The following is a 21,163-nucleotide window of genomic DNA, read 5'->3' as shown; positions in this document are numbered from 1 at the left end:
TTCTGGTCTGGTTCTGGTTCTGGTTCTGGTTCTGGTCCTTGCGGCCACTCACGGTGAGGCCCTCAGCCTGGCAGTAGATCTGCAGAGCACTGAGGCCTTCTGGGAAATGGAGCTGTTGGAAAGTGAGCACCGGAGAGCGACGCTCTCGCTCCTGAGGAGGAGAAGAGCAGGAGGTTATCACTGTGATCTGCTGGAGGTGGGTCTGGGGTCAAGGGTCAGAGGTCAAACTGAGGGTCAGAGGTCAAACTGACCTCCAGCTCCAGGATCCTGAACTCCAGCAGCTCGTTCTGGTCCTTCACATCCTGAATGTCGCTCTTCAGACGCAGCTCCTCACACTCACACTCTGACAGCTGAAACACAAGAACTACATCTCCCATCATGCTCTTCTCCTGAGAACATCATCTCCCATCATGCTCTTCTCCTGAGAACATCATCTCCCATCATGCTCTTCTCCTGAGAACTACATCTCCCATCATGCTCTTCTCCTGAGAACATCATCTCCCATCATGCTCTTCTCCTGAGAACATCATCTCCCATCATGCTCTTCTCCTGAGAACATCATCTCCCATCATGCTCTTCTCCTGAGAACTACATCTCCCATCATGCACTTTTCCTGAGAACTACATCTCCCATCATGCACTTTTCCTAAGAACATTCTCATGAAGCAGAATTCTGACCTTCTCCAGAAGTTCCTGGTTCCTCTGAAACAGAGCCTGCTTCTGCTCCACCCACTGCACATCCTAAAACACACATGAATATGATGTATAACACAAATATGATATATGAAATATGATATAGATAATAGTAATTTAGAACGCTTCCGAAGAGTGCACACGCTTTTTTGCTCGCTCCGCTTGCTATTGCTGCTTTCCTTATTTATTTTGCTTTTTAATCAGTTTTTGTCTTCCAAACATTTTTGCTTTAGACTTTTTCAAGTAAACCAAGGATTTTAAGAACATTTTTCCAGTTTTAACGACATATCTGACGCCAGCGACATGTCGGGAGAAGAAGGGAAAAAGACTGTGAACGCTGTCGGAAATATCAACAAGAAATTAAAGAGCTGAAAACATGGATATTTGTTTTGGAATCTGAAAAAGTTCTTCACGATACCATTCCTGTGTCAACCGACGGTAAGAAGAGCACACTTTTTACAAGAAAAAATGCTACTTTCAACCTACACCGCAGTGACTCTGTGTCGTTTCCAAAACTGTCTAAAAACCAGAAAGACCAGGCTGTTTCTTGGAACAAACTTGGAGCAAAGCCTAAACGATACAAAGATAACGTGAAGTCACCTAAAATACAGCTCACCAACAGATTTTTACCACTTTCAGAGATAGAATTAAATGAAAAAAGGAAAGATGACGTGGCCAAAATACAGCGAGGAGGATCTGTGCCAGGAGCCAAGGTCACACGGATTGTTTTGATAGGAGACGGGGCGATAAGTCACGTGACGCATGAAAAGATAAACACGCATTCTTTTCCAAGCGCCACTGTTTCTGAGATAACGTCACTCCTTCCAAATATTATGGCTAAGCATGGAGGAGCTAAACAGCTGATTGTGCACGTGGGTGCAGTGGACATGCGGCGGGAACAGACTGAAGTTTTGAAAAAAGACTTCTTGAAGTTATTCGACGTGCTTGATAAAATGGAAATCAAAACATTCATAAGTGGACGTCTTCCAAACATCGACAGGAGGATAAACAAGTTTAGCCGGCTTCTTCAGCTGAACACATGGCTGTCCAAAGAGTGTCCCCCGAGAGGACTACACTATATTGAGAACTTCTATCTATTCTGGAAACGAGAGGACCTGTTTAAGAGAAATGGCCCCCACCTATGCAGAGGTGGAGTGAGGGTGCTGACAGAGAACCTGCTCCACGCTCTGAGGCATTGGACTGGGCCTGGACAGGGTCCTGAGCAGATAGTTAGAGAAGAGAGGAATGAGAGAAGAATTCCTGCTCCCTCAGCCAGAGACCGAGCCAATGTTTCAACATCAAAAGCACCACAACCTCAGCCTCCACCAAAGGATTCATCAGCAGCTGCTCCACCACCACCAGCAAAGGATTCAGCTCCAGCTGCTCCACATTCACCTCCACCGCCTCCAGCAAAGGAACAATCTTCAAAGGCCTTGGACCCATCTGTGACAAGCCCAACAACATCCCTGTCATCGCCCCTGCCTTCACACCAGCCCTGGGTTCCCCCTGCAACATCTACTCCCACTAAAGATTCATCATTCTCCTTCTCATCTCCACTCTCACCCATGGGCCTTCCCAGCCATTTTGAAAGTCATTAAGATGGCTCCACTCACGCCCAATATAGCAAGGGCTATGTCAGTACCGACTACACCAACAAAAGCCTCACCACCCATCCCCCCTCGCCTCTCACCTGGTCCCAAACTCTCCTTGGCTACAAAAGCCCCACCACCCATCCAACCTCGCCTTTCACCTGGTATCTCCCATAGCTAGGATGCTCTGGGTCTCAGCGTTGCCGGGACTTATTGTCACATTAAAAATCAAACAAACCCGGGGCCCTATGTAAAAAGAGCCCCCCCTAGTGCTATTTCTGTAGTCACATCATCACAGAGATGGAAAAACAAAATGCGAGTCAGGCCCAATCTGAGAAATGTGATTCATATTCCCTGTGAAAAGATAAAGCCCAGTCTCACTGAAACTAGTCTGAAACTTGCTGTGCTAAATGTCAGATCCTTATGTAACAAATCTCTCTTAATTAATAATTTTATTTCTTCTTATAATCTTGATTTTATGTTTTTAACTGAAACATGGCTTGACAAAAACACAGGAAATGTAGTTCTGATAGAATCTGCTCCACCCAACTTTAAGTTTGAATCTGAAACACGAGAAAACAAAAAAGGGGGTGGAGTCTGTGCTGTCTTTATAGATGAAATAATTACCCGCAGGTTGTCTTTTGGGGTGTTTTCATCATTTGAGTATGTATCCTTTAAAATGGAGCTAAAACGGTCTCCATCCATTCTCTTCATTGTTTTATACAAGCCTCCCCAGCACTGCCAAAGTTTTATTGATGATTTTACTGAGATGCTTTCAGTCATATGCACAGACTTTGATGGTTTGGTCATTACAGGTGATTTCAATGTGCATGTTGATAATATTTGTGACAGAAACGCTAAAGAGCTTGATGCTGTCCTTGAAACCTTCAGTCTTACTCAGCATGTGAGAGGCCCCACCCACAGCAGAGTGGCCCCACCCACAGCAAAGGACACACTCTAGATCTCATAATTACAAAGGGGGTAAATATTTCAAATGTTAATGTGATTGATGTTGCTCTGTCTGATCATTTCTGTGTCTTCTTTGACCTGTCTGTTTCTCCCAAACCACCGGTTGGTCCTGCAGTTGTTCAGAGGAGACACATAAGTGATGGCACAGGTGCACTGTTTATGGAAATGATAAACTTTGAAAATGTCTCATGTTCTAATGTAAATGATTTGTTGAACTCTGTTACATCTAGTGTTTTGAATGTTCTGGACACCATCGCCCCTATAAAGGCTAAAATGGTTAAAAATAAGCAGAAGGCGCCGTGGAGAAATGATGATTCGGTCAGGGCACAGAAAAGGGAGTGCCGCAGGGCCGAACGGAAATGGCGCAAGTCAAAGCTCCAGGTTCAAAAAGAGATTTACAAAGAAAAGCTGAACATGTACAACCTAATCTTATGTAGAACTAGGGAAAGATATTTTTCTGAAATAATTGGAAGCTGCAGTAACAACTCGCGTGTCCTGTTTGCCACAGTAACAGATTAACAAACCCTCCAGCTCAGCTGCCGTTAGAACTCATTTCCACATCCAAGTGTAATGAGTTTGCATTATTCTTTAATGACAAAGTTCAGGGCATTAAAAATGCTATAAATCCCACAATGCAAAAAATTACCCTAAAACCACCAAGACACTTAGAGCTAACTCACTTTGCACCAGTAACTGACAAAACTGTCCATGAGATCATCACCAGTCTGAGTTCATCTACATGCTGCCTTGATGTGTTACCCACCAGATTTCTAAAGTCTGTGCTGAACAGTTTGTTAGCACCATTCACTCACATAGTTAACATGTCGCTTCAATCTGGAACATTCCCAATGTCTTTGAAAACTGCGGTCATAAAGCCTCTCCTAAAGAAGAGCAGTCTTGATGCCGCAGTACTGAGTCATTACCGGCCCATCTCTAATCTGCCATTTTGGGGCAAAGTCCTTGAAAAGGTTGTTTACAACAGTCACAGATTTCCTCTTAATAAACAACTCATTTGATGTTTTTCAGTCAGGTTTTAGACCTCATCACAGCACTGAGACTGCTCTTGTCAAGGTGACAAATGACATCCGCCTGAACACTGACACGGGCAAAGCCTCAGTCTTAATTCTGTTAGATCTGAGTGCTGCTTTTGACACTGTCGATCATGGGATCCTCTTACAGAGACTAGAGGACTGGGTGGGCATCACTGGCACTGCCCTAAACTGGTTAAGGTCCTATCTGGAAGACAGGAAGTACTTTGTTGAAATTGGTAGCTGTGTCTCAGACCACATGACCCTGACCTGTGGAGTGCCCCAAGGGTCAGTCCTGGGTCCTCTTCTGTTCAACCTCTACATACTGCCGTTGGGTCAGTTGATACGCAGTGAAAATGTGTCCTATCACAATTATGCAGACAACACTCAGATCTATGTTTCACTATCGGCAGGTGACTATGGACCAGTAGATTCACTCTGTCACTGCATCCAACAGATCAGTTTGTGGAGGCAAAACAACTTTCTCCAGCTGATTTCAGACAAGACTGAAATAATCGTCTTTGTCACAGAAACAAAGAGAAAGTGTTAGCGTCACCTCCAGAGTCTCGCTCTAAAACCTACAAACCAAATTAGAAATCTGGGGGTAATAATGGACTCAGACTTGAACTTTAATAGCCACGTCAAATCAATAACATCAGCAGCTTTTTACCATCTAAAAAACATTGCCAAAATCAAAAATATAGTGTCAAAACCAGATTTAGAGAGACTTATCCATGCGTTTGTCTCCAGTAGATTAGACTACTGTAACTGCCTGCTCACTGGTCTCTCCAAACGAGCTGTAAAACAGCTGCAGTACATCCAGAATGCTGCTGCTCGGGTCCTGACTAGAACCAGGAAGTATGATCACATTAGTCCTGTTCTCAGGTCACTGCACTGCCCCCTGTGGCTCAGAGAAGAGACTTTAAAGCAGCTCTGCTTGTGTACAAGTCTCTCCATGGCCTAGCACCAAAGTACATCTTGGATATGTTAGTGCCATATGAACCATCTCGGGATCTGAAGACCTCAGGGACCGGCCTCCTGCTGATGCCAGAGTCAGGACAAAACATGGGGAATCTGCGTTTCAGTTTTATGCAGCTAAAATCTGGAACAGTCTTCCTGAAGATGTGAGACAGGCTTCTACTCTGACAATGTTCAAATCTAGGCTAAAAACAGTTTTGTTTAGCTGCGCATATGACTGAAAGGATTTTTTCTTTGCACTCTTCTCTTTTGTTTGTGATTTTATTAGTTTAGAAAATCAGTTGGATTGATAATTTTTAATTTAGTTAATTTTATTGTATTTCTGTTTCTGTAATTTCTTTGTGATTTGAATGCATTTTTCCTGCTGTGTGAAGCACTTTGAATTGCCTTGTGTATGAAATGTGCTCTACAAATAAACTTGCCTTGCCTAGATAAACATGAACACATAAATATATAAACATGTTATGATAAGAGAGACGAGAGCTCCACAACCTCCTGACCTCCCATAACCTTCATCTTCCACCTTCTCCAGCTTCTGAGTCTGTGCTATTTCTTCAGTTTCTCGTGTTCCTTTTTCCTGATGTTGCATCACTCAGTGTTGCCATGTCAACCACCACGACTTTCCTCTGACCCATGAGACCACCACGACTTTCCTCTGACCGTTGAGACCACCACGACTTTCCTCTGACCCTTGAGACCACCTCTATGTCCGGCTGGTTCTGTTTGTATCTGAAGTCCCAGAGGACCTTGGCTCGGTCGTTCTCCACCTTTGGAGGTGTTTCCACTTTGGGGTCTCCAGCCCGTACTCTGCACGGATGTTTCTGTACACTGTGTATATATATATATATATATATATATATATATATATATATATATATATATATATATATATATATATATATATATATATATATATATATATATATATATATATATATATATATATATATATAATCCTTGGTATATGCCACATCTGACATTTAGAACAGCTAGTTTCAGTGGGACTGGGCGTTATCTTTTAACAGGGATTTCTCAGATTGGAACTGACTCGCATTTTGTTTTCCCATCCGTGTGATGTGACACAGAAATTGCACAAGGGGCTGTTTTAAACAGGCCCCGGGTTTGATTTTTAATATGACAATAAGTCCCGGCAACGCTGAGACCCAGAGCATCCTAACTATGGGAGATACCAGGTGAAAGATGAGGGGGGATGGGAGATACCAGGTGAAAGACGAGGGGGATGGGAGATACCAGGTGAAAGACGAGGGGGATGGGAGATACCAGGTGAAAGGGGAGGGGGGATGGGAGATACCAGGTGAAGGGCGAGGGGGGGTGGGAGATACCAGCTGAAAGACGAGGGGGATGGGAGATACCAGGTGAAAGGGGAGGGGGATGGGAGATACCAGGTGAAGGGCGAGGGGGGGTGGGAGATACCAGCTGAAAGACGAGGGGGATGGGAGATACCAGGTGAAAGGGGAGGGGGATTGGAGATACCAGGTGAAAGGGGAGGGGGGATGGGAGATACCAGGTGAAAGGCAAGGGGGATGGGAGATACCAGGTGAAAGGGGAGGGGGGATGGGAGATACCAGGTGAAGGGCGAGGGGGGGTGGGAGATACCAGGTGAAAGACGAGGGGGATGGGAGATACCAGGTGAAAGGGGAGGGGGGATGGGAGATACCAGGTGAAAGACGAGGGGGTTGGGAGATACCAGGTGAAAGACGAGGGGGATGGGAGATACCAGGTGAAAGGGGAGGGGGATGGGAGATACCAGGTGAAAGGCGAGGGGGATGGGAGATACCAGGTGAAAGACGAGGGGATGGGAGATACCAGGTGAAAGGCGAGGGGGATGGGAGATACCAGGTGAAAAGCGAGGGGGGATGGGAGATACCAGGTGAAAGACGAGGGGGATGGGAGATACCAGGTGAAAGGGGGGGGGGATTGGAGATACCAGGTAAAGGGCGAGGGGGGTGGGAGATACCAGCTGAAAGACGAGGGGGATGGGAGATACCAGGTGAAAGGGGGGGGGATTGGAGATACCAGGTGAAAGGGGAGGGGGGATGGGAGATACCAGGTGAAAGACGAGGGGATGGGAGATACCAGGTGAAAGGCGAGGGGGGGTGGGAGATACCAGCTGAAAGACGAGGGGGATGGGAGATACCAGGTGAAAGGCGAGGGGGGATGGGAGATACCAGGTGAAAGACGAGGGGGTTGGGAGATACCAGGTGAAAGACGAGGGGGATGGGAGATACCAGGTGAAAGGGGAGGGGGATGGGAGATACCAGGTGAAAGGCGAGGGGGATGGGAGATACCAGGTGAAAGACGAGGGGGATGGGAGATACCAGGTGAAAGGCGAGGGGGGGTGGGAGATACCAGCTGAAAGACGAGGGGGATGGGAGATACCAGGTGAAAGGCGAGGGGGGATGGGAGATACCAGGTGAAAGACGAGGGGGTTGGGAGATACCAGGTGAAAGACGAGGGGGATGGGAGATACCAGGTGAAAGGGGAGGGGGATGGGAGATACCAGGTGAAAGGCGAGGGGGATGGGAGATACCAGGTGAAAGACGAGGGGGATGGGAGATACCAGGTGAAAGGGGAGGGGGGATTCGAGATACCAGGTGTGGGAGATACCAGCTGAAAGACGAGGGGGATGGGAGATACCAGGTGAAAGGGGGGGGGGGATTGGAGATACCAGGTGAAAGGGGAGGGGGGATGGGAGATACCAGGTGAAAGGCGAGGGGGATGGGAGATACCAGGTGAAAGGGGAGGGGGGATGGGAGATACCAGGTGAAGGGCGAGGGGGGGTGGGAGATACCAGGTGAAAGACGAGGGGGATGGGAGATACCAGGTGAAAGGGGAGGGGGGATGGGAGATACCAGGTGAAAGACGAGGGGATGGGAGATACCAGGTGAAAGGCGAGGGGGATGGGAGATACCAGGTGAAAAGCGAGGGGGGATGGGAGATACCAGGTGAAAGACGAGGGGGATGGGAGATACCAGGTGAAAGACGAGGGGGATGGGAGATACCAGGTGAAAGGGGAGGGGGGATTGGAGATCCCAGGTGAAAGGCGAGGGGGATGGGAGATACCAGGTGAAAGACGAGGGGGATGGGAGATACCAGGTGAAAGGGGAGGGGGGATTGGAGATACCAGGTGAAAGGGGAGGGGGGATGTGAGATACCAGCTGAAAGACGAGGGGGATGGGAGATACCAGGTGAAAGGGGAGGGGGGATGGGAGATACCAGGTGTAAGACGAGGAGATGGGAGATACCTGGTGAAAGGCGAGGGGGATCGGAGATACCAGGTGAAAGGCGAGGGGGATGGGAGATACCAGGTGAAAGGCGAGGGGGATGGGAGATACCAGGTGAACGGTGAGGGGCGATGGGAGATACCAGGTGAAAGACGAGGGGGATGGGAGATACCAGGTGAAAGGGGAGGGGGATGGGAGATACCAGGTGAAAGACGAGGGGGATGGGAGATACCAGGTGAAAGGGGAGGGGGGATGGGAGATACCAGGTGAAAGACGAGGGGATGGGAGATACCAGGTGAAAGGCGAGGGGGATGGGAGACACCAGGTGAAAGGCGAGGGGGGGTGGGAGATACCAGCTGAAAGACGAGGGGGATGGGAGATACCAGGTGAAAGGCGAGGGGGGATGGGAGATACCAGGTGAAAGACGAGGGGGATGGGAGATACCAGGTGAAAGAAGAGGGGGATGGGAGATACCAGGTGAAAGGGGAGGGGGGATGGGAGATACCAGGTGAAAGGCGAGGGGGATGGGAGATACCAGGTGAAAGACGAGGGGGATGGGAGATACCAGGTGAAAGGGGAGGGGGGATTGGAGATACCAGGTGAAGGGCGAGGGGGGGTGGGAGATACCAGCTGAAAGATGAGGGGGATGGGAGATACCAGGTGAAAGGGGAGGGGGATGGGAGATACCAGCTGAAGGGTGAGGGGGGGTGGGAGATACCAGCTGAAAGACGAGGGGGATGGGAGATATCAGGTGAAAGGGGAGGGGGGATGGGAGATACCAGGTGAAAGGGGAGGGGGGGATGGGAGATACCAGGTGAAAGACGAGGGGAAGGGAGATACCAGGTGAAAGGCGAGGGGGATGGGAAATACCAGGTGAAAGGTGAGGGGGGATGGGAGATACCAGGTGAAAGACGAGGGGGATGGGAGATACCAGGTGAAAGACGAGGGGGGATGGGAGATACCAGGTGAAGGGCGAGGGGGGGTGGGAGATACCAGCTGAAAGACGAGGGGGATGGGTGATACCAGGTGAAGGGCGAGGGGGGTTGGGAGATACCAGCTGAAAGACGAGGGGGATGGGAGATACCAGGTGAAAGATGAGGGGGATGGGAGATACCAGGTGAAAGGGGAAGGGGGATGGGAGATACCAGGTGAAAGGGGAGGGGGGATGTGAGATATCAGGTGAAAGACGAGGGGGATGGGAGATACCAGGTGAAAGGGGAAGGGGGATGGGAGATACCAGGTGAAAGAGGATGGGGGATGGGAGATACCAGGTGAAAGGCGAGGGGGATGGGAGACACCAGGTGAAAGGGGAAGGGTATGGGAGATACCAGGTGAAAGGGGAGGGGGATGGGAGATACCAGGTGAAAGGGGAGGGGGGATGGGAGATACCAGGTGAAAGACGAGGGGGATGGGAGATACCAGGGGAAAGACGAGGGGGATGGGAGATACCAGGTGTAGGGCGAGGGGGATGGGAGATACCAGGTGAAAGGGGAGGGGGGATGGGAGATACCAGGTGAAAGGCGAGGGGGATGGGAGATACCAGGTGAAAGGGGAAGGGGGATGGGAGATACCAGGTGAAAGAGGATGGGGGATGGGAGATACCAGGTGAAGGTCGAGGGGGGATGGGAGATACCAGGTGAAGGGTGAGGGGGGATTGGAGATACCAGGTGTAGGGCGAAGGGGGATGGGAGATACCAGGTGTAGGGCGAGGGGGGATGGGAGATACCAGGTGAAGGGCGAGGGGGGATGGGAGATACCAGGTGTAGGGCGAGGGGGGATGGGAGATACCAGGTGAAGGGCGAGGGGGGATGGGAGATACCAGGTGTAGGGCGAGGGGGGGTGGGAGGGGGGGCTTTTGTTGGTGTAGAAGTCAGCGTGTGCCGGGAAGAGTTGATAAGTGTTGACATCAGAAATCTTGATCTTGATGCTACATTGGGCGTGAGGGGAGCACCTGTCTCACCTGTCCTTGTTGCCTGAGCGCTGACTCCAGATCAGTGACTTTGGTTTGATACAGACTGAGCTCCACCAGAAGCTGCTCTCGACTCTGAAACACATAGACAACATTTATTTACTGAAACCAACAAACAAATAACATGAAGCTTGAGCGCTGACCTTGAGCTCAGTCTCGGGGTCGTAGAGCCCCCCGCAGGTCTGAGACAGCAGTGCGTACGCTCGCTGCAGAGCCTGATACTCCTGATTCAGCTGACGATACCTTAGCTCTGCCTCCTCACGCACCTGAGCCAATCACAGAAGAGAAGAGTGAGATGATCTACAGTGCTCAGAGCTGGAAACGTTTGTATTAAGAGTTATTCTTTATTTCAAACCCAAGAGTCTGGGATTGGTTTGTGTTTTTGTGATTTTACAGCTTTAGGTGCTCTGTGTTGTTCTAAAGCTGCTTTTGGTTCAGTACCTCAGAGTCCAGGTCCAGTTCTGGAGTCCGGTCCGTGTGAACTGAAGGAGTGGATCCATCCGAGTCAAATGAGGCCTCTTCATCATAACCAAAATACGTCTCAATCACCTGAAACAACAAGATAATTTAGTCCTGGTTTAGTCCTGGTTTATTCCTGATTTAGTCCTGGTTTAGACCTGGTTTAGACCTGGTTTAGTCCTGGTTTAGTCCTGGTTTAGACCTGGTTTAGACCTGGTTTAGTCCTGGTTTAGTCCTGGTTTAGTCCTGGTTTAGTCCTGGTTTAGACCTGGTTTAGTCCTGGTTTGGACCTGGTTTAGTCCTAGTTTAGTCCTGGTTTAGTCCTGGTTTAGTCCTGGTTTAGACCTGGTTTAGACCTGGTTTAGTCCTGGTTTAGTCCTGGTTTAGTCCTGGTTTAGACCTGGTTTAGACCTGGTTTAGTCCTGGTTTAGTCCTGGTTTAGTCCTGGTTTAGTCCTGGTTTAGACCTGGTTTAGTCCTGGTTTGGACCTGGTTTAGTCCTAGTTTAGTCCTGGTTTAGTCCTAGTTTAGTCCTGGTTTAGTCTTACCCTGCAGGCCCTGAAGGTTCGTCTTCTCTTCAGTTTGTGCCGCAGCAGAAGATCTCGCTCCTGAACAACAGTTTGTTAGACGAGGTTTTGTTCAAGACTTTTGTGAAGCTGAATATTCAGACTCTCATAGTCGTACTCACAATGACATTCTTGACGTAGCCAGCCGTCTCCAGAGCCTGAGGTCAGAGGTCACAGAGGTCACAGAGATAACAGAGGTCACAGAGGTCACAGAGGTCATAGAGATCACAGAGGTCACAGAGGTCACAGAGATCACAGAGGTCATAGAGGTCATAGAGATCACAGAGATGACAGAGGTCACAGAGATCACAGAGGTCATAGAGGTCACAGAGGTCACAGAGGTCACAGAGGGTTAGGGTTAGGGGTTAGCTAACCCACTAGTGTGGATTTGACTTTTCATGTATATGTCTAAAAACCTTAGCTCAGATATTTGATCTTTTGGTCTTTCTTCATTTCTTGAAGTGACTTAAGTCTGGTAAACAACTTATGACTTTAATACAGCCAATGGTTTTACAACATGGGGTTTGTGGGCGGGGTTTTACCTTGCTGAGGTCATCGATGATGTTCTGCTGCTCCATCACCTGTAACCGTAGAAATTCCATCTCTCGCTCATCCACGGCGTAACCATGGAAACCGGAGCAATGGGAGCGGTCCAGGTCGTTCAGTGAAGACGGCCTCCGCTGCAGACAAACAAAATGTGTGAGGAGCCCAACCCAACCTGACCGTCCCAACACAACGTATTCATGGGTCCGAAGTGATGTGACACGCCCGATCAACGGGTCCACCATCAGTCACCTCCTCCACATGGATGACATCACGCTGGATGCTAAGAGCAAGCAGGACATTCACTCCTTGATCCACACCACCAGCATCTACAGCTCAAATATCGGAATGTCACTGGGACAAGAGAAGTGTGGTCCACACAGAGGGAAGGTGGTCCACACAGAGGGAAGGTGGTCCACACAGAGGGAAGGTGGTCCTCACAGAGGGAAGGTGGTCCTCACAGAGGGAAGGTGGTCCACACAGAGGGAAGGTGGTCCACACAGAGGGAAGGTGGTCCTCACAGAGGGAAGGTGGTCCACACAGAGGGATGGTGGTCCACACAGAGGGAAGGTGGTCCACACAGAGGGAAGGTGGTCCTCACAGAGGGAAGGTGGTCCACACAGAGGGATGGTGGTCCACACAGAGGGAAGGTGGTCCACACAGAGGGAAGGTGGTCCACACAGAGGGATGGTGGTCCACACAGAGGGAAGGTGGTCCACACAGAGGGAAGGTGGTCCTCACAGAGGGAAGGTGGTCCACACAGAGGGAAGGTGGTCCACACAGAGGGAAGGTGGTCCTCACAGAGGGAAGGTGGTCCACACAGAGGGATGGTGGTCCACACAGAGGGAAGGTGGTCCACACAGAGGGAAGGTGGTCCTCACAGAGGGAAGGTGGTCCACACAGAGGGAAGGTGGTCCACACAGAGGGAAGGTGGTCCTCACAGAGAGAAGGTGGTCCACACAGAGGCAAGGTGGTCCTCACAGAGGGAAGGTGGTCCACACAGAGGGAAGGTGGTCCTCACAGAGAGAAGGTGGTCCACACAGAAGGAAGACGGTCCTCACAGAGGGAAGGTGGTCCTCACAGAGGGAAGGTGGTCCACACAGAGGGATGGTGGTCCACACAGAGGGAAGGTGGTCCACACAGAGGGAAGGTGGTCCTCACAGAGGGAAGGTGGTCCTCACAGAGGGATGGTGGTCCACACAGAGGGAAGGTGGTCCTCACAGAGGGAAGGTGGTCCACACAGAGGGAAGGTGGTCCTCACAGAGGGAAGGTGGTCCTCACAGAGGGATGGTGGTCCACACAGAGGGAAGGTGGTCCTCACAGAGGGAAGGTGGTCCTCACAGAGGGATGGTGGTCCACACAGAGGGAAGGTGGTCCTCACAGAGGGATGGTGGTCCACACAGAGGGAAGGTGGTCCTCACAGAGGGAAGGTGGTCCACACAGAGGGATGGTGGTCCACACAGAGGGAAGGTGGTCCACACAGAGGGAAGGTGGTCCTCACAGAGGGAAGGTGGTCCACACAGAGGGAAGGTGGTCCACACAGAGGGAAGGTGGTCCTCACAGAGGGAAGGTAGCAAGTCCTCAAGGACAGAGGCCCTGATCTACCGCACCAGACAAGACCCAAGGTGTAGGCTGTGCAAAGGGGGCCCTGAGACAAGACCCAAGATGTAGGCTGTGCAAAGGGGGCCCTGAGACAAGACCCAAGATGTAGGCTGTTCAAAGGGGGCCCTGAGACAAGACCCAAGGTGCAGGCTGTTCAAAGGGGGCCCTGAGACAAGACCCAAGATCTAGGCTGTTCAAAGGGGGCCCTGAGACAAGACCCTAGATGTAGGCTGTTCAAAGGGGGCCCTGAGACAAGACCTAAGGTGTAGGCTGTTCAAAGGGGGCCCTGAGACAAGACTCAAGGTGTAGGCTGTGCAAAGGGGGCCCTGAGACAAGACCCAAGGTGCAGGCTGTTCAAAGGGGGCCCTGAGACAAGACCCAAGATCTAGGCTGTTCAAAGGGGGCCCTGAGACAAGACCCTAGGTGTAGGCTGTTCAAAGGGGGCCCTGAGACAAGACCCAAGGTGTAGGCTGTTCAAAGGGGGCCCTGAGACAAGACCCAAGGTGTACGCTGTGCAAAGGGGGCCCTGAGACAAGACCTAAGGTGTAGGCTGTTCAAAGGGGGCCATGACACAAGACTCAAGGTGTAGGCTGTGCAAAGGGGGCCCTGAGACAAGACCCAAGGTGTAGGCTGTTCAAAGGGGGCCCTGAGACAAGACCCAAGGTGTAGGCTGTTCAAAGGGGGCCCTGAGACAAGACCCAAGGTGTAGGCTGTTCAAAGGGGGCCCTGAGACAAGACCCAAGGTGTAGGCTGTTCAAAGGGGGCCCTGAGACAAGACCCAAGGTGTAGGCTGTTCAAAGGGGGCCCTGAGACCATCCCTTACATAACTGCAGGTGCAGATGCTGCACGGACAGTATACATGGAACTTCATCACCAGGAGCTGACATCGTGTACAGAAACATCTCTGCAGAGTACGGGAAATAACAGTAGTAGTAGTGGAAGTAGTAGTACTTTAGTAACAGTAGTAGTAGTAGTAGTAGTAGTAGTAGTAGTAGTAGTAGTAGTAGTAGTAGTAGTAGTAGTAGTACTGTAATAACAGTAGTAGTAGTAGTAGCACTTTAATAACTGTAGTAGTAGTAGTAGTAGTACTTTAGTAACATTAGTAGTAATAGTACATTAGTAACAGTAGTAGTAGTAGTACTGTAATAATAGGAGTAGTAGTAGTAGTAGTACTGTAATAACATTAGTAGTAGTAGTAGTGTAATAACAGTAGTAGTAGTAGTAGTAGTACTTTAGTAACATTAGTAGTAGTAGTACTTTAATAACAGTAGTAGTAGTAGTAGTACTGTAATAACAGTAGTAGTAGTAGCACTTTAATAACAGTAGTAGTAGTAGTAGTAGTAGTAGTACTTTAATAACAGTAGTAGTAGTAGTAGTAGTAGTAGTACTGTAGTAACAGTAGTAGTAGTAGTAGTACTTTAGTAGCAGTAGTAGTAGTAGTACTTTAATAACAGTAGTAGTAGTACTAGTACTTAAGTAACAGTAGTAGTAGTAGTAGTACTTTAGTAGCAGTAGTAGTAGTAGTACTCTAATAACAGTAGTAGTAGTAGCACTTTAATAACAGTAGTAGTGGTAGTAGTAGTAGTAGTACTTAAGTAACAGTAGTAGTAGTACTTTAATAATAGTAGTAGTAGTAGTACTTTAGTAACAGTAGTAGTAGTAGTAGTAGTACTTTAGTAACAGTAGTAGTAGTAGTAGTAGTAGTAGTACTGTAATAACAGTAGTAGTAATAGCACTTTAATAACTGTAGTAGTAGTAGTAGTAGTAGTACTTTATTAACATTAGTAGTAGTAGTACTTTACTAACAGTAGTAGTAGCAGTACTGTAATAACAGGAGTAGTAGTAGTAGTACTGTAATAACAGTAGTAGTAGTAATAGTAGTACTGTAATAACAGTAGTAGTAGTAGCACTTTAATAACAGAAGTAGTAGTAGTAGTAGTACTTTAATAACGGTAGTAGTAGTAGTAGTACTGTAATAACAGTAGTAGTAGTAGAACTTTAATAACAGTAGTAGTAGTAGTAGTAGTAGAACTTTAATAACAGTAGTAGTAGTAGTAGTAGTACTTTAGTAACAGTAGTAGTAGTAGTAGTACTTTAGTAGCAGTAGTAGTAGTAGTACTTTAATAACAGTATTAGTAGTAGTAGTACTTTAGTAATAGTAGTAGTAGTAGTAGTAGTAGTAGTAGTACTTTAGTAACATTAGTAGTAGTAGTTTAATAACAGTAGTAGCACTTTAATAACAGTAGTAGTAGTAGTAGTAGTAGTACTTTAGTAACAGTAGTAGTAGTAGTACTGTAATAACAGTAGTAGTAGTAGCACTTTAATAACATTAGTAGTAGTAGCACTTTAATAACAGTAGAAGTGGTAGTAGTACTGTAATAACAGTAGTAGTAGTAGTAGTAGTAGTTGTAGTAGTACTGTAATAACATTAGTAGTAGTAGTACTGTTATAACAGTAGTAGTAGTAGCACCACTTTAATAACAGTAGTGGTAGTAGTAGTACTTTAGTAACATTAGTAGTAGTAGTACTTTAATAACAGTAGTACTAGTAGTAGTACTGCAATAACAGTAGTGGTAGTAGTAGTACTTTAGTAACATTAATGGTAGTAGTACTTTAATAACAGTAGTAGTAGTAGTAGTAGTACTGTTATAACAGTAGTAGTAGTAGCACTTTAATAACAGTAGTGGTAGTAGTAGTACTTTAATAACAGTAGTAGTAGTAGTACTTTAGTAACAGTAGTAGTAGTAGTAGTACTTTAGTAGCAGTAGTAGTAGTAGTACTTTCATAACAGTAGTAGTAGTAGTAGTAGTAGTAGTAGTAGTACTTTAGTAACAGTAGTAGTAGTCGTCGTACTGTTATAACAGTAGTAGTAGTAGCACTTTAATAACAGTAGTAGTGGTAGTACTTTAGTAACAGTAGTAGTAGTAGTAGTACTTTAGTAGCAGTAGTAGTAGTAGTACTTTAATAACAGTAGTAGTAGTAGTAGTACTTTAGTAACAGTAGTAGTAGTGGTAGTAGTAGTACTTTAGTAACAGTAGTAGTAGTAGTAGTTTAATATCAGTAGTAGCACTTTAATAACAGTAGTAGTAGTAGTAGTAGTACTTTAATAACAGTAGTAGTAGTAGTAGTACTGTTATAACAGTAGTAGTAGTAGCACTTTAATAACAGTAGTGGTAGTAGTAGTACTGTAATAACAGTAGTAGTAGTAGAACTTTAATAACAGTAGTAGTAGTAGTACTGTAATAACAGTAGTAGTAGTACTACTGTAATAACAGAAGTAGTAGTAGCACTTTAATAACAGTAGTAGTAGTAGTAGTAGTAGTACTTTAGTAACATTAGTAGTAGTAATACTCTAATAACAGTAGTAGTAGTCGTAGTACTGTTATAACAATAGTAGTAGTAGCACTTTAATAACAGTAGTAGTAGTAGTACTTTAGTAACAGTAGTAGTAGTAGTAGTACTTTAGTAGCAGTAGTAGTAGTAGTACTTTAATAACAGTAGTAGTAGTAGTAGTAGTACTTTAGTAACAGTAGTAGTAGTAGTAGTTTAATAACAGTAGTAGCACTTTAATAACAGTAGCAGTGGTAGTAGTAGTAGTACTTTAGTAACAGTAGTAGTAGTAGTATTTTAATAACAGTAGTAGTAGTAGCACTTTAATAACAGTCGAAGTGGTAGTAATACTGTAATAACAGTAGTAGTAGTAGTAGTAGTAGTACTGTAATAACATTAGTAGTGGTAGCACTTTTATAACAGTAGTAGTAGTAGTACTGTTATAACAGTAGTAGTAGTAGCACCACTTTAATAACAGTAGTGGTAGTAGTAGTACTTTAGTAACATTAGTGGTAGTATTACTTTAATAACAGTAGTAGTAGTAGTAGTACTGTAATAACAGTAGTAGTAGTAGAACTTTAATAACAGTAGTAGTAGTAGTACTGTAATAACAGTAGTGGTAGTAGTAGTACTTTAGTAACATTAATGGTAGTAGTACTTTAATAACAGTAGTAGTAGTAGTAGTAGTACTGTTATAACAGTAGTAGTAGTAGCACTTTAATAACAGTAGTGGTAGTAGTAGTACTTTAATAACAGTAGTAGTAGTAGTACTTTAGTAACAGTAGTAGTAGTAGTAGTACTTTAGTAGCAGTAGTAGTAGTAGTACTTTCATAACAGTAGTAGTAGTAGTAGTAGTAGTAGTAGTAGTACTTTAGTAACAGTAGTAGTAGTCGTCGTACTGTTATAACAGTAGTAGTAGTAGCACTTTAATAACAGTAGTAGTGGTAGTACTTTAGTAACAGTAGTAGTAGTAGTACTTTAATAACAGTAGTAGTAGTAGTAGTAGTAGTAGTACTGTAATAACAGTAGCAGTAGTTATACTTTAATAACAGTAGTAGTATCTCACCATGGACTGTATTTCCATGTTCTCCTGCGTCACAAATCGTAGTTTGTTGCCGAGGCGACGCACGCTCAGAGCCAGCTCCTCGTTCTTTTTACTCAGACGTTTGTTTTTGTCCAGAACCGGAAGAAACTGAGATTCTGTGTCACGAAGACGCTTCAACTACAAAACAAAAGATATGAATAATATGAATAATGAAATACACATGAGCCTTACAAATGTAGATATGTAAATATGACAGTTTCCCTTAAAGTAAAGACACATTTACCAGTTCATTGCGTTCCTCCGACAGAAGCAGGTTCCGATCCTCCAGTTTTCTGATGACTGAACTCAGCTCTGCGATCTTCAGCTGAAAGCGCCGAAGGTCTCTGTCCTCGGGAGTCTGAGAGAAAAGAAAATTAAATATGTTCATCTCCTTGAACCACCACCTTAACGTGGTGGAGGAGTTTGAGTGTTGGGATGATCCTACAACATAATATGTTGTAGGATCAACAGTGTCCCCCCTACCAGGGGGACATATGATGTCCCCCTGGTAGGTTCTCCCATGGTCCTAGGATCTCCCATGGTCCCAGGTGACAAGCCAGACCAAGTATGGTTCCAAACCCCCCATGATGAGTGAAAGATTGAGGTCTGTTGCATTGCCCGGAATGGCGTTACCGGGGCAACTCCCTGGAAAAAGGCCTGGTGTGGGAGGAGGACCAGTTGGCCTCGAAAAAATTTGGGTAAACCGTCCAACACCTCAAGAGGGAGAAGCAGTTCTACAACATCACCTCATGAGGTAGAAGCAGTTCTACACCATCACCTCAGGATGAGAAGCAGTTCTACACCATCACCTCAGGATGAGAAGCAGCTCTACACCCTCACCTCAGGAGCGAGAAACAGTTCTACACCATCACCTCAGGATGAGTAATAGTTTTACACCATCACCTCAGGATGAGAAGCAGTTCTACACCATCACCTCAGGAGGGAGATGCAGTTCTACACCATCACCTCAGGATGAGAAGCAATTCTACACCAACACCTCAGGAGGGAGAAGCAGTTCTACACCATCACCTCATGTTGAGAAGCAGTTCTACACCATCACCTCAGGTTGAGAAGCAGTTCTACATCATCACATTAGGATGAGAAGCAGTTCTACACCAACACCTCAGGAGGGAAAAGCAGTTCTACACCATCACCTCAGGATGAGACGCAGTTCTACACCATCACCTCAGGAGGGAGAAGCAGTTCTACACCATCACCTCAGGAGGGAGAAGCAGTTCTACACCATCACTTCAGGAGGGAGAAGCAGTTCTACACCATCACCTCAGGATGAGAATTAGTTCTACACCACCACCTCAGGAGGGAGGAGCAGTTCTACACGATCACCTCAGGATGAGAAGCAGTTCTACACCATCACCTCTGAAAGGGAGAAGCAGTTCTACACCAAAACCTCAGGATGAGAAGGAGTTCTACACCATCACCTCAGGATGAGATGCAGTTCTACACCATCACCTCAGGATGAGAAGCAGTTCTACACCATCACCTCAGGAGGGAGAAGCAGTTCTACACCATCACCTCAGGATGAGAAGCAGTTCTACACCATCACCTCAGGTTGGGAAGCTGTTCTACACCATCACCTCAGGATGAGAAGCAGTTCTACACCATCACCTCAGGAGCGAGAAACAGTTCTACACCATCACCTCAGGTTGGGAAGCTGTTCTACACCATCACCTCAGGATGAGAAGCAGTTCTACACCATCACCTCAGGAGGGAGATGCAGTTCTACACCATCACCTCAGGATGAGAAGCAATTCTACACCAACACCTCAGGAGGGAGAAGCAGTTCTACACCATCACCTCATGTTGAGAAGCAGTTCTACACCATCACCTCAGGTTGAGAAGCAGTTCTACATCATCACATTAGGATGAGAAGCAGTTCTACACCATCACCTCAGGATGAGAAGCAGTTCTACACCATCACCTCAGGAGCGAGAAGCGGTTCTACACCATTACCTCAGGATGAGAAGCAGTTCTACACCATCACCTCAGGATGAGACGCAGTTCTACACCATCACCTCAGGAGGGAGATGCAGTTCTACACCATCACCTCAGGATGAGAAGCAATTCTACACCAACACCTCAGGAGGGAGAAGCAGTTCTACACCATCACCTCATGTTGAGAAGCAGTTCTACACCATCACCTCAGGTTGAGAAGCAGTTCTACATCATCACATTAGGATGAGAAGCAGTTCTACACCATCACCTCAGGAGCGAGAAGCGGTTCTACACCCTTACCTCAGGATGAGAAGCAGTTCTACACCATCACCTCAGGATGAGACGCAGTTCTACACCATCACCTCAGGAGGGAGAAGCAGTTCTACACCATCACCTCAGGAGGGAGAAGCAGTTCTACACCATCACTTCAGGAGGGAGAAGCAGTTCTACACCATCACCTCTGGAGGGAGAAGCAGTTCTACACCAAAACCTCAGGATGAGAAGGAGTTCTACACCATCACCTCAGGATGAGAAGCAGTTCTACACCATCACCTCAGGAGGGAGAAGCAGTTCTACACCATCACCTCAGGATGAGAAGCAGTTCTACACCATCACCTCAGGTTGGGAAACAGTTCTACACCATCACCTCAGGATGAGAAATAGTTTTACACCATCACCTCAGGATGAGAAGCAGTTCTACACCATCACCTCAGGATGAGAAATAGTTCTACACCATCACCTCAGGATGAGAAGCAGTTCAACACCATCACCTCAGGATGAGAAGCAGTTCTACACCATCACCTCAGGAGCGAGAAGCGGTTCTACACCATTACCTCAGGATGAGAAGCAGTTCTACACCATCACCTCAGGATGAGAAGCAGTTCTACACCATCACCTCAGGAGCGAGAAGCAGTTCTACACCATCACCTCAGGATGAGAAGCAGTTCAACACCATCACCTCTTGAGGGAGAAGCAGTTCTACACCATCACCTCAGGAGGGAGAAGCAGTTCTACACCATCACCTCAGGATGAGAAGCAGTTCAACACCATCACCTCAGGATGAGAAGCAGTTCTACACCATCACCTCAGGATGAGAAGCAGTTCAACACCATCACCTCAGGATGAGAAGCAGTTCTACACCATCACCTCAGGATGAG

The 21,163-nt window shown here is 46.8% G+C and overlaps 1 protein-coding gene across 1 annotated transcript in view; it reads right to left on the bottom strand.

Moving 5' to 3' along the window:
* The window catches only part of jakmip3 (Janus kinase and microtubule interacting protein 3), a 71,853-nt gene that overhangs the window by 14,414 nt on the left and 36,276 nt on the right, over positions 1–21,163 (bottom strand). The window contains exons 6-16 of the mRNA XM_072434354.1: positions 18,298–18,411; positions 18,036–18,191; positions 12,037–12,174; positions 11,617–11,652; positions 11,477–11,536; positions 10,912–11,019; positions 10,614–10,736; positions 10,462–10,545; positions 678–740; positions 252–350; positions 53–151 (exon numbers count right to left, since the gene is read on the bottom strand). Coding sequence (XP_072290455.1) covers positions 53–151; positions 252–350; positions 678–740; positions 10,462–10,545; positions 10,614–10,736; positions 10,912–11,019; positions 11,477–11,536; positions 11,617–11,652; positions 12,037–12,174; positions 18,036–18,191; positions 18,298–18,411 — 1,080 coding nt within the window. The remainder of the gene's footprint in view (positions 1–52; positions 152–251; positions 351–677; positions 741–10,461; positions 10,546–10,613; positions 10,737–10,911; positions 11,020–11,476; positions 11,537–11,616; positions 11,653–12,036; positions 12,175–18,035; positions 18,192–18,297; positions 18,412–21,163) is intronic.

This window comes from Eucyclogobius newberryi, unplaced genomic scaffold, assembly GCF_026437365.1.
Source record: "Eucyclogobius newberryi isolate DKJ021-1_F unplaced genomic scaffold, fEucNew1.0.hap1 SCAF_69, whole genome shotgun sequence".
Taxonomy (NCBI): domain Eukaryota; kingdom Metazoa; phylum Chordata; class Actinopteri; order Gobiiformes; family Gobiidae; genus Eucyclogobius; species Eucyclogobius newberryi.
Note: the sequence above shows the minus strand (reverse complement) of the source record. Positions and strands in the feature narration are given on the sequence as shown.